General features: G+C 33.4%; 2 protein-coding genes across 2 annotated transcripts; both read right to left on the minus strand.

Annotated features, from left to right (window-relative positions):
• Window positions 1–319: 319 nt before the first annotated feature.
• LOC120079565 (pyrophosphate-energized vacuolar membrane proton pump 1-like) lies at window positions 320–8,192 on the minus strand. The gene is made up of 8 exons (XM_039033792.2): window positions 7,617–8,192; window positions 6,337–6,911; window positions 5,794–6,173; window positions 5,624–5,710; window positions 4,504–4,834; window positions 3,751–4,161; window positions 2,425–2,484; window positions 320–732 (listed from the first exon to the last, which is right to left on the minus strand). The coding sequence occupies exons 1-8, from the start codon at window positions 7,843–7,845 to the stop codon at window positions 526–528; spliced, it is 2,280 nt and encodes a 759-aa protein (XP_038889720.2). The 5' UTR covers window positions 7,846–8,192; the 3' UTR covers window positions 320–525.
• A 1,060-nt stretch (window positions 8,193–9,252) lies between these two features.
• LOC120079377 (Pseudouridine synthase family protein) lies at window positions 9,253–12,194 on the minus strand. The gene is made up of 2 exons (XM_039033540.2): window positions 11,785–12,194; window positions 9,253–10,539 (listed from the first exon to the last, which is right to left on the minus strand). Exons 1-2 carry the CDS (start codon window positions 12,164–12,166, stop codon window positions 9,851–9,853), a joined length of 1,071 nt encoding a protein of 356 aa, XP_038889468.2. The 5' UTR covers window positions 12,167–12,194; the 3' UTR covers window positions 9,253–9,850.
• Between the last annotated feature and the right edge of the window lie 4,518 nt (window positions 12,195–16,712).

Genomic DNA, 16,712 nt, shown 5'->3' on the forward strand with positions numbered 1-16,712 from the left:
TAAATATATATTTTGGATTTACCACAATAGTAAATTCGCAAGTTTAAACTTATTCTCTCCAAAATTTGGGAAATAGACATTTTCTTTTTGTTGAAAGGAAAAGTATCTTAAAATCAATCATTATTTCCATTACAAGAATCCATTTTTCAATTTTTTATATTTGAAAATGTAAACAATTTGGTTGAGAGATTCTTTGTTATCCATGTGAAAAAGAAAATGATCAAATTCATATGTAAAGTTTTGTTAGACACCAAACTAAACATAAAAACTTGTAAGTTGTAAACTTAAATAGGTAAGAAGCAACTTGCAACACAACACATAATCGAATAAATATACTTTTGATTTCCTCTTCCATCTTACCTCAAGAAGGGCAAAGAAAAAAAAAACGTATCGATCAATACTATAACCACACTCGATTTTCTAAACGTCATCTCAAACAAAACCATTAAAAAAATACCAATTTATATAGAAATTTACACTATAATTAAGCTATCAATGCAACAACTTTGGCAATTATTGTTGTTGTTATATATGCTTGAAGATGAGGCCACCATGAGCAGCAAAAAAAGGGGCAAAAACCAAAGACTCAACAGCCATAAGTTTGATGAGAATATTGAGTGATGGACCAGAAGTGTCTTTGAGAGGATCCCCAACTGTGTCACCTATCACAGCTGCCTTGTGAGCATCTGACCCTTTAGGACCAAGTGCTTTAGCATGTTCACTTCCTCCAGCCTGCATTTTTATTCATCGAAAACGTTATCGTCGTATTAAATTAATCTTAAAAAAGGTGAATTTGAAAGTGATTTTAAATAAAACGCATAGTGATAAAGTAGTATAACTGATTACCGCTAGATTTTTTAGATTAAAGTTGGTTCAATTTTAATCTATGCTCTTTCGATAAATAAAAGACTTAGAAAAAGTTGTTGTTGATTAGTATTTTTAAATTTTTCTATATATTTAAAAAATATATTCACATATCGTATTTTCTTTGGTGGATTAAATTTATGACTTATTGAAGTTACACTATCTAAAATTAGACAATCGAAAGTATATGAAATAAAATTGACAAATATCAAAGTATAAGGATCAAAATGATATTTTAACTGATTTTTTGTTTTGTTATGGAAAGTTTGTAACGTAGTCTAAATGAATGGAAGAGTTTGATATTTAAATTCTAAAAACTTCTCTATGGTTGTTTAGCTGCATATTCATCACATTTATTTATCTCTTTTTCCTTTTTTTTTTTTAATTTATTAACTCCAAAATTCCTCAATTTAATATTTTTTTAGTTTTTGTTAAAAAGAATAAGTCAAACAAATCTCGTGTGGATTATTATATTTGACTATGACCGTGATTAGATGCACCTATCTCTATGCTACTCCATTTATTACAAAAAAAAAAAAAAAAAAAAACTTAACAATCCAATTTTTAAAAGAAAATACAAAATTACTTTTTACGTGATAAATTTTAATTGAAAACTTGTTGCCACACAAAAATAGGTGCATCCTAACCAATACCAAAATATTGCTCTATATTTGATCCTATTCGCTACTAGCCTACTAGAATAATGTAAAATTGTTTTTGAGTAGTATATTGTTATTTGTTGGATTCTACGCCCGTCAACCGCTGTTCTAAAAAAATAGTATTTTGAACAAAAAGAAAGAAAAAAAAAAAGACAAAATTGTATCAAAATATATTCTCGAAAACATGTGATAACTATTTTGTTTTTTGTTTCTAGTTTTTGAAAATTATTTAAGATTATAAACATCACTTCCCTCTTTTGTTTTTTCCCTTAATCTAGGTCAAACTTTGAAAACTAAAGAAAGTAATATTTTTTTTTCTTTTCTTTTTTATAGGAAACAATTTCATTCTTTGAATAAAATATTCAAAGATATCTAAAGGTACAACAAGGGCAGGATTTTCCAATAAAAAAAAAGGAAAGGAAAAAAGATACAACAAGGGCCTTTTTACTAAAGAAACTAGTTTTCATTTTTAGAATTTGGCTAAAAATTCAAATGTTTACCTATGAAATATGAAAATCATGATTAAGATCTTATGAGACAACAAACACAACTTTCAAAAACCAAAAACCAATGTTCAAAACTCAACCTAAATATTTCCTTAAAAAAAGTGAAGAAATTCGGAAAAAAAACTTTTATTGAATTTGAAAACTTTCAAAAACATTTCTAGATACATAGTTAATAACCACAAATATTTTGGAACATGAATTGAAATTAGTTTTTGGAATAACTCTCCAAGCGCATAAAATCTCTTTTGTAATATTAAAAAAAAACTCTTTTCAAGCATTTGAAAAGTCATTCAAAACCTTGAAAAAAAAAAAAAACGCTCCCAAACACATTAAAAATAATCACATTGACAAAAGATTTAGAAAAATAATGTTAAAAGGGGTGAAAGGAATCTAACCTCTATGTACTTTTTTGCATTATCCCAAGCCCCTCCAGTGTTTGAAGCAGAGATAGCAACCTAAGAAGAAAAGAGAACTTGAGCCATTCAACAATGGTATTAAAGCTGATTACTAACAAAGGTTGTTTTTCAAGCAAGGTTAAAGCATGCCAAAAAAAAAAAAAAAAAAAAAAAAAACAAGGAATATCAAAATGTTACTACTATAATCATATATGGAACTAACTTTCTATAATTCAAGGTCGTGTATGTCGATCTTATTTAAAGTTTAGGGTCGGGAAATGAAGCACAATATAAACGATAGATACGTCTACTTTATCGTATAAAAATGTTCAAAGTGAAGTCGAAGAATCTAAACTCTGTAAATCAAATGGAAGATAAAAAAGGAAATGGAGAGTTGAGGGGAAGATTTGAGAATTGAGGACACAACAAAGTATATCAATGATGGATGTTTTCACTTCCTATTGCTTCTTTTCTATTTTAAGTAGAAACATGATTGATAATTAATTCTTGTCAATGTGCTGTCTATTTTTTCTTTTTTGGTAATAGAAAATAAGATTGAATTACAAAATTAATGTTTAATTTTTTAGAGTTTTGTCTAGCAGAACTCTAAATTTTTGAAAATATCTAAAAAGTCTCTAAAATGTCAATTTTGTATTTTTTTTTTAGTTCAAAGACCTATAAGATAACTTTGAAAATTCAAGGGCTACAGTTGTAAATTTTGTAGGTAACAATTATTTCTTGTTTATTGATCTCTAAAAAGCCAAATATTTAAAGAAAAAAAGAGTAAATAAATAAAGAAGAGAAATTTACTTTAAAACATACTTTTTGAAATAGGTTGCCCTCATGTTCATGTATCCTATTTAATCACATAGTAAAAAAAATAATTTTTGAAAGAAAAAAGTTTGTCATGTGGTAAATATTGATTGGATAACTAGGTGGGTTGCACCAAAATATTTTTCTTTTTGAAAAAATAAAACCTAAGAATTATTACATCATCTTGAGTCTATCAGCCTACATCATGCAATTTTATAAATATATAAACTATAAAGAAAACGCTTCTAGTAATTTTTTTAAGAAATAGAAACAGCAATAAAGAAACAGAAACAGGATTCAAAATGAAAAAAAAAAAAAATTGTTTCCATGAAATATATAAAAAATAATTCCTAGTTCTCTAAATAGAAAAGCATCATCAGTACACTATATATATGCCTATTCAGTAACAATAATAACTTGTAAAAAGGCTACACAAAAACATTATGAAATTTCTCAAAAAAGTTTTTCTTAACTGAATAATTTGTTATGAATGCAAGGAAAATGATAATATACCTGCACTCCAGAAACAAGGGAACCAGCCAGAAGGCCTGCAAGAGTTTCAACTCCAAAGAATGTTCCAGCAATGAGTGGTGTTACCAAAACAAGAGCACCAGGTGGGATCATCTCTTTAAGCGAAGCATCCGTCGATATCTTCACACAATTTGCATAGTCCGGCTTCGTCCTGCCTTCCATCAGCCCCGGGATAGAGTTGAATTGTCGCCGAACTTCCTCGACCATCTTCAGTGCTGCACTGCCAACACTCTTCATTGTCATGGCTGAAAACCAGTATGGAAGCATTGCACCTACTATCAATCCAATGAAAACTTTCGGGTTCATAACGTTGACTGTTTCGATGCCTGCTCGGCTCACAAAGGCGCCAAACAAGGCGAGGGAAACAAGAGCAGCTGATCCAATGGCAAAGCCCTGCCCCATTATAAGAAACAGTAAGAAGTGTTGAAGCAACATGATGTTATGAAACCGACAAATAAGGATAAGTAGAAAACATAAATAGTAGAGAATCGATACAGAGGTTTACGTGGCTCACTAACAGTGCGTTAGTTACGTCCACGAGTAGAGGGAGAGAGCAGTTTATTATTAGAGAGAATAATACAGATTACAGATCAAGATGCGCTTCTAGGGTTAGAGAGTTTATATAGCACCCTACTCTAAACTCTAGGAAAGGCATTCCAATATATGATGTAGCCCAACTCTTAGAATGTCAAGAGAATAGGAAACATGATTGATTGATTGTAGAAGAATTGGCACCTTTCCTATGGCTGCGGTCGTGTTTCCTGCAGCATCTAAAGCGTCGGTTCTTTCGCGTATCTCGTGGCTCATTCCAGCCATTTCAGCTATTCCACCTGCATTGTCACTTATTGGACCATAAGCATCAATGGCTAGACCAGTGGCAATGGTGCTAAGCATTCCCAAAGCAGCCATTGCAATACCATACATGGCTCCCAAGCGGAAGCTCACGTAAATGGATAAAGCAATCGAAAATATCGGAATGATGACTGATTTGTATCCAAGAGCTAATCCAAATATTACATTTGTTGCGGCACCGGTTCTGCAAGAATCAGCCACATCCTGCACTGGACTGGAAAAATGATCTCATCCTAAGTATCAAATTTCTCAGGCAATAGGCACACTCATATCAGATTTCATATCAGTGCCTCTTTATAAGCTTGCAAAACTTCCAGCTTAAAGAATATATTGCTAATCTACTACCGTGGCTAAAAGTTTACACAGTCAGGTAGAAAGTATTCAATCTTTTAAATATATTTTTAACAGTACTCTCTCCTACTTGTTAGCTCGAAAATTATTCTGAGATTTAACAAATGACAATTAATATTAACAAGAGAGAAAATGACCAATGGAAGTGATGTTTAGTGGAAGATATTGATAAACTACCACTATACCTACAAGTTTATGTTGTTAGGTAAGATAGTATTTGTTTTTTAAAATATATTTAAACACTCCCTCTTACTTGTTAGCTCGAAAATTACACTGAGATTCAACAAATGATAATCAATGTGGACTAGAGAAGAAATGACATTACGGGGGTGTTTAGCCCACCGACTTCAAAAGTCGAATGTTAAGTAACTCAACTTCACCAACTTCAATAGTGTTGCACATTTTTCGATGAACTCTATCATCCACTCTTTCTCTCTTTTGCACATTTATCGAGGAACTCCATCTTCACAACTTTACGCCCTAAACACTGACTTTCGAACTTCAACATATTAATTCTAGACTTCATAATTCAACTCAACGTCCTAAACATGAAGTTTTAATACCATGTTAGACTATTAATAAATCCAAAGGCATGAGTTGACAGGTAAGAGTATGTTTGATTTTTTATATGAATCAAGAACTGATATTTCACCTGTAAGCATTGCTAGTGTAATACTCAGTTGTATATCCAATAACAAGTCCTGCCCACAATCCTGTCACAACACAGAAGAAAATGTGCCTGCATTTGGATGTAATTTTAGTCAGCATAAAAACTGATGTTTATGGAGGGAAGAAAGATTCTTGTAATTGACAAAGTCATACCAGTTCTTCACGACCTTGTCGATGCCGAAATCGTAAAGAGTGAATTTTGATGGCAAAGCAACGAAGCTGACTAAAGCTAGCCCTACTGTCATCAGCACGGTGGAGATAAGAAGTTGTCGCTTTAACGACGGTTCGATTTCGCTCACTTTCTTAATCTCAATGAGATCAGTTGCAAAAAGTGTAGTTATTAAGCAAATCACAATTCCCATTGAGCTTACAAGTAGAGGGTAGGACATGGCTGCATAGTTATGTGTAGAGCCGAAGGACGATATCGATGCCACGAAAAGTGCAGCACAGGTTGATTCTGCATAAGATCCAAATAAATCAGATCCCATTCCCGCAATATCTCCTACATTGTCACCCACATTGTCAGCTATGACCTGAAAAATAAACAATACATCATCAGTCCGAATGGCTTAAGATTCCCACACAGAAAACCATTCGAAAACACTTGAATAATCACAAAAGGCTCAGTGGTTCTTGAACTCTCTATAGTTTCTTAAGAAGTAGAGTTCTATAACAGGAAGAATATATAGAAATTACAGCAGGATTTCGTGGATCGTCTTCAGGGATATTCTTTTCAATTTTCCCTACAAGATCAGCTCCAACATCAGCTGCTTTCGTATATATGCCGCCTCCAACTCTTCCAAATAATGCCATTGAAGAACCTCCAAGTCCGTAACCCGTGATAGATTCGTACAGTCCTTCCCAGTCGTCTCCATAATACAGCTTAAACAAATTGATGGAGGCATATAATACAAGAAGGCCATTGGCAGCTAGAAGGAATCCCATCACAGCACCGGAGCGGAAAGCAATAACGAATGCTCTTCCAATGCCTTTCCGTGCTTCTAGACTCGTTCGTGCATTCGCATAAGTTGCAATCTTCATTCCAAGGAAACCAGATAGAACTGAAGTGAGAGCACCTAGCAAGAAGGCAATTGTGCTAAAAATGGCATTGGCTAGAGCTGGTTTACACATTTGTCCCTTGTTGTAAGTGCAAGGTTCACTTTTGGTGCTGAATCTCTTAACAGAACCAAGGAACAGGAAAATGATGGCTCCAAATGCTCCCATGAAGACAACTAGGTATTTATACTGGGTGAATAAAAATGAGGTTGCTCCTGAAAGCAGAAGGAAAACAATTCAATTCAATATACTACTATACACTACAACAATCTTCTATCCAATCTTTTTGGAGCATACCATACATTGCATCGAATAAAAAATCCTATTTTTGAAAATAAGCTCAAAAACATATTATGACATAGGATTCAAATCCAAGAGGACTTTACAATGTCATGTTAGGAGTGCAAACAAAGTCCTATACTAGCTAAGAAGGCAGAGATCTTAAAGAGCGCAAAGAAAATTCCACACTGGTTAAGAAGGGAAAAGATCGGGAATATAAATGAAACAATTGTCTTCATTGGTATGAGACCTTTTAGGTGAAAGTAAAGGCAAAGCAGAAAATATCATATTAGTCTAGAGATATTGGGAGGGTCCGTTGTCCTTATCAACGTAAGAAAAAAGTATGTCGTTTCTACCTTGATTGTCATTTGATAAATCTACACTTTTTCTGTGGGGTAGTTTTGCATTCATTCAAATCCTCTGTTTTGTGTTCTTGCATCTTGAAATGTTTGTTTGGAAGACAAAGGATATCCTATCATAGGACAACTTTTATGATTTCATGACAGTTAATATCCAAACAAAGTATGACTTTCTCAAAATGAGATATGCATACAGCTTTTAAAAAGTTGAGAGAATAGATCCTAATCAAGTGATTGTCATAATCTATTTTGGAAGAAAAGAAAGAAATTTTCAAGACTCACCAACAGAAATTGCCTTCTGGATTTCGGCACACTTTGCAACGACCTCGACATCATTAATACCTTCCTCTTGTCCTCCTTCAATCAAGTTGTTTTCTTGGCTTTCATCATCAGGGTAGCTAGAAACCTTAACTCTTGAAACCAAAAGCCATTGAAGAAGGGCAAATCCAATACCAAGCAAGGCAGCTGCAGGTATCAGCAACTGTGTTAGACCCTCACTCAAACCTCCCATTTTCAAAGATCAAAATGGTTTCTGAGGTTGGTTTCTTGGCCTATAAATCAAGAGCCAATCCAGGCTTTGATGTGCAGCACCAAAAAGTAGAATTTTCAAAATAGGAAAGCCCAAGTAATATAAGCTAAATTAGCTGGTTTGACCAGAATACTGTGGTTGACCTTTTGAGATTCATCAAAATGTTTTGTGTAAATAACTAGATGAAGAAATGGGAATTTCTGGTTGAACAAATCTCAATGAAACAGTAGAAGTACAGAAAGTGACAATTCAATTCTCTATTTACCATTGATCAAAATAGAAAGAGGTTAAAGATATCTTTTTATTGGCTTTTATGGAAAAGCCACCATTCTATAATTCTAAGAAATATTAAATAAAAATCTTTATTTTACATGGAAAGGCTTATGGTTTGACTAAATTTATATCATGGAAAAAGCAAGTTGCCTAAGTTACTTGTTGCACTAACCTTATTCTATTGACTCACAACACAAAGTTAGAATTTTTCAAGTTTGAGAAGCAAAAACTGAGGTTTGTTGGTTCCTTCATTGCAAAGTTCTCTCTTTGGTGGGTTTATTAGATTTGGATCTAAATCTTGAAAATATGGAGTTAGAAATTGGAAGAAATCTGAATGAAAATAAAGAATTATGGTTTCACAAGCTTCTGTTTTGCTTAATTCAGAATAGATAACAATGAAAAAGATATCAGATGACAGAAAAAGGAAAATAAAAATAAATAAAAAGTCAAACTTTGGTAACTTTCAAAACCAAATCATGTTGAATTTAAGAAATATTATTTAAGGACAAAAAGAACGAAAAATAAATAAATAAATAAGCTGAAGGTTCAATTACTTCCTTCATCAACTTCCTTTCCTTAACATATAAGGTTTACCCAACTTATAATATATTGAATAATTATGACTCTCTTAACCTAATTAAATCTTAGGATATCAAAGTGAACATAGCTCAACTATAATTGTCATGTACTTCTTCTTTTGTGGTAGGAGACTCGGATGTTCAAATATCCATACCTACTTGTATTTAAAATTTAATAAATTTAAAGTTAAAAAATGTTTTTGGTCACTATGTTAATACTAAAGTAACAATCTAGTTCCTAAACTTTTATATCTACAATTTGATTTTTATACTTCTAAAATTTGTAGATATATAAATTTAAGAAGGATATATATATATATATATATATATATTTATATTTATATTTGAGTTCAACAAGTAAAAAGGTGTAAATTGATCTATCAACCTTTGAGATGGTAATTGATGTCTTCCCACTAAGATATACTCCAATTGACGATAATAAATTTTATTGTTGATTGATCTCTCTAAGTCCTTGTGGTAGAGACTAAATCATGAGGATGACCCTGTATTTTCCTTTAAAAAATAATAAGAAAAGACAAAAACTCAACATGTTTTCTCATTCTTCTATTTATATTTTATAGACGCGTAAGCATCATAACAAAATTGTTCGTCATATTTTTAACACAAAGTTGCACAAATGGAGGGAAGGGGAGTCAAATAACAATTGAGCCTCAACAGAAATCAACATGTTTAACCATATAATTTGGCTGCTTCGACTCTGTACATTAATTTTATCGATAAAACTGCGGCAGAAGATCCATTTCCAAAGGGCTTTGCACAAATTTATCAGCCTTAGACACGCATGATTCTTCTGTCATTTCCAGAATCCATTGCGAGCATCCCGTCCTCTCAAATTTTCAGAAAAAACCCAGATGGTTTGATCGGTTTACGACTCTGCTGATATTTTCGTAGACACTGTTGTGCTAACAAGAGCTCGTTCAATAGATGAGAAATTGCAGACAGGAAGCTGATGGTGTGAAAACTGCCTGCAGTCACACTTTACGAATTTGATTGAAGATTTGCTCCATTTTGCTTCAACGCCATTCTTCGATACCGAAGCTCTTTGTATGGTAAGAGATATGTTTGGTTCTCACTTAATTGTGCCAATGATTTTCTTAAGGCATAGCTTTGAAGGACTATGGAGAATTCACTTCTTGTTGTTGGGGCTGCCATGCTTGGCTGGCCCATGATGGTAGAGGAGCTTGTAACTTGAGAGGAATACCTGTAATAGGGTGCACAAAATACAAGCTTTCGGCATGAAGCTCATGGCAATCATAAATTTTTCCGTTCCACTCTGTAACACCCTCATATTTCACATCCCCTCTTATAGGAATTCCAAGATATTGGCAGTGCAGACGGATTTGATGAGTTCTTCCACTGCGAGGTCGTGCTCTTATCAATATCTCGTCCTTTTGACCATCAATGTCCACTAGAGATTTTGTTTGGACAACGACAGTTTCTTCATCTTTTCCAAATTTTTGAAATTCCTCCATGGCGTTTTGTCCATTTATAGATAGTATTTCAAAATATGTTTCCATGTCTCTGACTACAGAACCGCCAGGTAAGGAACGACCCACATCAGCTGCAGCATAGACACGCCATACCCCAAATTTTGACCTACCATGACCAGATTTGATGTTGATTTTTTTCCACTTTGGAGCAGAGCCAACGCAGAAGGCGATATATGACTTTGAAACTGTGTGGTCAGTAAATGCCTTCACTAATTTAGAAGCAACTTTATGCGACTTAGTTATAACCATAACCCCACTTGTGTCACGATCAAGGCGGTTAGCAAGATGAAGCTCTGGCAGACTGGTTTTGATCCCTGCATATGAAGAATCTGATGAGAACACTCCCGAGAAATCAATAATGATAGAATAAGCAAAAGATGTGATCACATGGCATTGTTTTAGACAAACGTTAAAACACTCCAGACACATTTAAGCACCTCTCTCTTCAACAATCAGGATAAATCTAAACCATTTATATCAACTGTTTAACAATCAGCAACATTGCTAAAAATGTAGGGAAAGAATCAGAAATCAATTACTTGCTCTCGCCTCTTTAGTAAATGTATTCATATCAAACTACAAGAGCAGCCTCACCTATCATGATATCAATATCACAGAGCACCCCAGAAAACATCAATATCATATAATTTGATGAGATAACCTAGAGCCCTCTATGAAAACAATGCTCAAGTAATGGATTTTTGTCTCTCTTGAAGAACCATTAGACAATGAGTTTCAATAAAAAAAAAAAAAAAAAAAAAAGGAAAGGACAGAAATTTTTTCTTAATGAATAACCGAACGTTCATTTGAGAATATAAAAAGAGAAAGCCAACAAAAGTGAGGCAACCTAGAAAAAAAAGGCCTCAAGTCTAGCAAAAATTTAGTTACGGACGCTCGCAAAGACATGTTGAACCAAAATACAAGGCCAAACCTCACACCGGGGTCTCTAAAAAAAAAAAGAAGAAGAAGAAGAAGAACTTGAGAAATTGCATTTTTAAACAGCTTAAACCGATGAAAAATAAATTCCAGAAATCATTCCTTGTAAACAAATTTGATGAAAGATCAAATCCTACCCAGAACTTAGCAAGGTGAGTCAATTATTACTCCAAACTTCAACATTTCATCAAGATGGACATTACACGTAGATAAGCATTACAGTTCTAAACTTCTGTTGAACTTCCATCACATTTACCCACTAATTTCAGCTAATGTCAACAAAAACCAAGTTAAATATCTATGCATAAAAGTATGATATAGAAAACCAATGCACGCGATCTATATTGAACAAATCTTTCAAAACTCGTCAATTTTAACAAAAATTCAGCCCTAATATCTTCTTCCTTTGCAGCGTTGTCTACATTGTTGTAATCCATGGAAGCACATGATTGCACCTTTTCACAAATCTTCAAACTAGAGCAAGTTAAAAGTTGCAATTCCACCATTTCTATTCGAATAGAAAATTCAAAATGCAGGGTAAAATTGAATTCATCTTGCCAAGTTCATGTCAAAATTCGAATTCATCAGCTAAAAAAATGGTTTCACGGTAAAGATCCACAAACCAGCCATAGCAGAATCACTGAGAAGACGAGGAACAGCGGCCAAAACGCTTTCACAGTAGATTCCTTGAGGCTTATTGACGGCAATGAGCCACTCATCCTCGTATATAACATCGTTTGCCGATAAAGCAAAGAGGCTGGATTTAGAGGAGGCAGCCATGGCTCTAGCGAGCTCCAAGTTCTTGGATATGGCCGGGAGTGGAGGAGATAAGGGAACAGGGTAATTCTCTCCGGTTGATGGGCAGTTTCCGGTCACCGGTTCCGATGAGTCCGCCATGCTCTTGCTGATGGATTTGAATCTACCGGAACAGAAGGGTTTTGGGAATTCGGTGAAAGTTTTGTGCGGAGTTGAAAAGGTGGGCTGAAGGGAGATGAGGAGGGCCATTTATGTAAATTAGAAAAATTTTGGTCCTAAGGACTAAAACCGAGTAGACAGTTTTAAAAGGAAAATTTTTCTTTCCGTCCCTTAAGGTTTAAAATATTATACTTTTATCCATAAAGTTTGATTTAATTTATATTAAATGACACAATTTTATCGTTAAATTATGAATTTAATTTCTATATAATCCTTATATTTTCAATTGTTTAATTTATTTTTAATTTTTTAACCAGAATTATCCAATTTTATTCATTATATTTTCAATGAATCTTAAACATAATTATATACTTTCAATAAATTTTAAATATTACCATCAAAATTAAAATTTATCGAAATGGAGTAAAAATGACATTTCTCATGCCATAAAAAACACTATGTAAATAAAATGATATTTATAAAAAGAATGCAAATAAAGACTAAATTTTTGTTTGAAAAAACTCAAGAATAAACTAACTAAAGAGACCAATTTTAAGATTTATTAAGTACAAGGCCTAAAATTGGAAATTTGAAAATATAATAACTAAAATGGGAAAGAAACCCAAAGTACATCAACTAAAATAATATTGGGTCAATTTGAAACTTGTCCAATTTTAGCTTATATACTTTTAAAAAATCTTAAATTTTATCCATACTACTAATTTATTATTGATTTTTTAAACAACATTTTTATTATTTATTTGCATTTTTAATACTCTTTAGAAAGGAAAAATTAAAAGAATATTGTACTTTAGAAACTATTTAGGAAAATATTGTTGTTTTCAAACTATTTGTAAAAATATTGTTGTTTTAAATAAGTCGAAGGTTGAAAATTCGACCTATTTAGGAAAATATTGTTGTTTTCAAACTAGATAGGTCGAATTTTGAACCCTCGACCTTCTTTTTTTTAGGAAAATATTGTTGTTTTCAAACGGATTCTGTCATCTCAGCAAGTCTGACGAGCTAACGAGCTAATGAATCTCCTTCTTTTTGCTGCTAACGAGCTAACGAGCTAATCAAATTCGAGAGCGAGATTATGAGAGACAACGAGAGTTTGAGAGAGCGAGATTTTGATAGAGAGCGAGAATACTGTACAAATTTTTCTTTTTTTTTTTCTTTTTAATTATTATACATTCCACCTTCTTCTTTCTAATCCTTTCTTCTTCTTTTTTTTAATTTTCCATTTTATAAAAAAAAATCTAAAAATATTTATTATTTTATTTAAACTCTAAAAAGAATAAATTAAAAATAATAATAACTCATAAAAATAAAAAAAAATGTAAATTAAATATCTCATTTATATAAAGATAATTACAAAAATCAATGTGTCCCACAAGGCGGACGTTGTCGATTTCGAGCTGGTTGTCGTCGTCAACTTCGAACTTGAGGTTGCTCGGGTTCTTCTTGATGTTGCTCTGGTACCTCTGCAGGTCCTTCATAATATAAATATTCATGATGCTGTCCATGACCCTGACCATGTCCATGCACGTATGAAGACGAAGACCAGCCTTTGAGTCATAATGTCCTGAACCAAATGCTGGCGTCATCATCATCGGGCTAACATAATCAGTTTGACTCTGCATCTACGTCATAGGGGGCAACTCTTCCACATTATGTGCAACCTCATCAAACTCATCCTTTTTCCCGAACAGGTCCTCTACGTCTAGGAGCTGGTAGAGGAACAATAGGTATTTCGTACATATAATGAATTTCTTCTATATAGCTTTGGTTGTCACTACATATAGCAAGAACCTGGTTCGGATCATTCGCAACCTCACGGAGTCTACTGTTGTTCGATCTCTGTGAATTATAAAACAATTAGAAAATATTTAAAATAAATTTAAATTAAAAAAATTAGATAATATTCATTCATTTACTAGATGACCCACAGCTGCTCCGGACGAGTGACGTAGCGCCTTGTGATATTATTATACCAATGAATATACAACATCTATGTCAAACTGTTCAAGAGAAACCCCCACTGCAATAAACCTTGCACGATAGTGCCATCGCACTACCAAATGTGCAACTTTTTTGGACTAATCTCCAGTCCTTAGGTCAATATCATGCAGTACGGGTTCAGTATTACAAGGTGATGGGATATCCTGCTGAAAACCGAATTGTCTCATCACCATGTCAGGAAGATGTCACTCACCAATGTGAAAACATATGAGAGGACTCATTGTCCGCCATATGTTTTGACCATTTGTACAAAAATTAGGCAAAGTATGCACAATAATTTTGTACGGCTCTCAAATAACCTAAAACACAAAATATTATATTAGAGAATATTAAAGACAAATACAATAAAAATGTGAATAAAATAATCAATTAGGTTTAGTGTAATGTACCTGTTCAGGTTGAAGTAGATCAAACATGTATCTATACTGGTTGACTACATGTGTGGTTGTCCTAGTCACACAAATTTTGTCTCTCCACTTAAATTTTTAAATTGATAATTTAGAATTTAAATTAACTAGATCAGTGATATAAAAATTAAATTAAATTAAAACAATATACCGAGAACCGTAGGCTTGTCCAACTAACTGAGCGTCATTAACATGATGTAGCTGTAGAGCTATTTTTGGAAATCGTTCCCAAGCCCATAGTTGCAAAAGTATGAGAGGCCCAACTATCTCTCGAACCTCAGGTCTTGTTGCTTTGCATAGTTGTCTATACAACCATGCCAAGCATGCTCCACCTCACGAATACCGCCCCGCATCATAGAGGTTAGCTAACAGTGGCAAGAACACCAAGTGAACAAAATGACTTGATTTATCTGAAAACAGACTTTCACCCATCATTTGTAGTATATATGCTCGCGCATATCTTATGACGATTTTCTCGTCTACATCATCTGTGAGCTCACGAAATTGTGTTCCTAACCATATTAAACTTAACCTCGATCCTTTAATCTTGTCGGCAGATGGGGTCGCACCGAGGTACAGTTGACAAACTTCTAACTAGTCATCGTACATCACTCCGGTGACCGGCTCACCGTCAACAGGTAACCCCAACAACACTTCTATGTCTTGTAGAGTGATAGTACACTCTCCGACATATGGAATGTATGCGTCTCGGGCCTCCATCTCTCGACCAAGGTTGTGATCAGATGCCAGTCCAACTGAATAAATCCTGCCTCTCGACGAATGATCGATGAATGGACTAGTCGTACAAAACATCGGGATCAATAGGTCTTGGGTTTATCTTGATGCTCTAATGCATCCCTTATTTCTGCTTTTCTTTTCTCAAAATAGTTAACGCATTTGAAGAACGTTATCTGAGCAAGAGCATTTATAGGCAACATTCGAGCTCCTTTGAGGACTCCATTTATGCACTCTGATAGATTTGTCATCATCCACCCATATCTGAATCCTTCATCATGTGTGAGTCCATTGCTCTAAACTAATGTTGTCAAAAAAACTTTAGACAACTCTAATTTATTCATTTGATATCTTCAATTGTTTTGTTGAACTTTTGAATTTGAAACTGACACCCAACACGATAAACATAAACTGACACCCGAAAAGTTCACGTTATCACAACAAGATGGATTGGACAGAACCAGCTACTCGACAACGATGTGGATTTTGTAACCAGTTAGGACATAATCGAAGGAAGTGTCCTTCGTTACTAAGATGGGCTCCAGATAGTTAGGGATTGAATAATAAATAATTTTTTTTATTATATATTCATTTTATTGTATATTCAATTTTTTTTATTATAATTTATTGTATATTCAACTTTTTTTATAATAATCTACTGTATATTCAATTTTTTTTTGTAATAAATAAAGTTTTACATTATAATAATCTAATATATTCAATTTATAGTATAATAATCTAATATATTCAATTTATTCAATTTATTCAATTTATTGTCTAATGATTATTCAATTATAGTATAATAATCTAATATATTCAATTTGTTGTCTAATGATTATTCAATTATAGTATAATAATCTAATATATTCAATTTATTGTCTAATGATTATTCAATTATAGTATGATTATTAGCTTTTTTTTCCTCTTTTTATATATATATTTCTATGGAAAGTTCAAATAAAGTGAAGACTCCCGCTCTCTCCTAAGATCTCGCTCTCTCCTACGATCTTACTCTCTCACTCTCTCCTAAGATCTCGCTTTCTCACTCTCGCACTCTTTGTTATTGTTGTTATTTTTTCATTAATGATTACTAGCTTTCATTTCTTCTAGAACAATCACAAACACTTTTTTGATTATGGACCTACTTTTTTGTTCGTAGACAAAGCTAATTCGGAATTGTCTTTCATTCCAAGGCATAACTTGTATCCACGCGCTTCATATTCGCCTGGAGTTCGCTCCCAGAAATATAGCCATCCCCATCCCCTCATGTCAATCCCACAAGCCTCTGTCTAATTCGAAATGATAACAAAATGCATAGGTTGTTAGAAGCAGCTCGAGTACACAGATACATATAGTATACCATCTCATTACTTTATTTCCTCTATGAGGGAAAAAGAAAAGTAATAAACCTGCAATCTCGAGGGTGGATGTGTGTCGAAACTTCAACCTTCGATAACCTAAGCGAGATTCGC

The sequence above is a fragment of the Benincasa hispida genome, chromosome 6, assembly GCF_027475165.1.
Source record: "Benincasa hispida cultivar pf3 chromosome 6, pf3_genome.v1.1, whole genome shotgun sequence".
NCBI classification, from domain to species: domain Eukaryota; kingdom Viridiplantae; phylum Streptophyta; class Magnoliopsida; order Cucurbitales; family Cucurbitaceae; genus Benincasa; species Benincasa hispida.

Excerpts from the sequence above, each read along its gene's own strand:
- LOC120079565 (XM_039033792.2), bottom strand. The coding sequence starts at position 7,845 with ATGGGAGGTTTGAGTGAGGGTCTAACACAGTTGCTGATACCTGCAGCT. Across the intron at positions 5,711-5,793 it reads GACAAGGTCGTGAAGAACTG|GCACATTTTCTTCTGTGTTG; the intron begins GTATGACTTTGT and ends ATCCAAATGCAG. Across the intron at positions 4,835-5,623 it reads TACACTAGCAATGCTTACAG|TCCAGTGCAGGATGTGGCTG; the intron begins GTGAAATATCAG and ends TCATTTTTCCAG.
- LOC120079377 (XM_039033540.2), bottom strand. The coding sequence starts at position 12,166 with ATGGCCCTCCTCATCTCCCTTCAGCCCACCTTTTCAACTCCGCACAAA. Across the intron at positions 10,540-11,784 it reads CAGTGATTCTGCTATGGCTG|GGATCAAAACCAGTCTGCCA; the intron begins GTTTGTGGATCT and ends CTTCATATGCAG.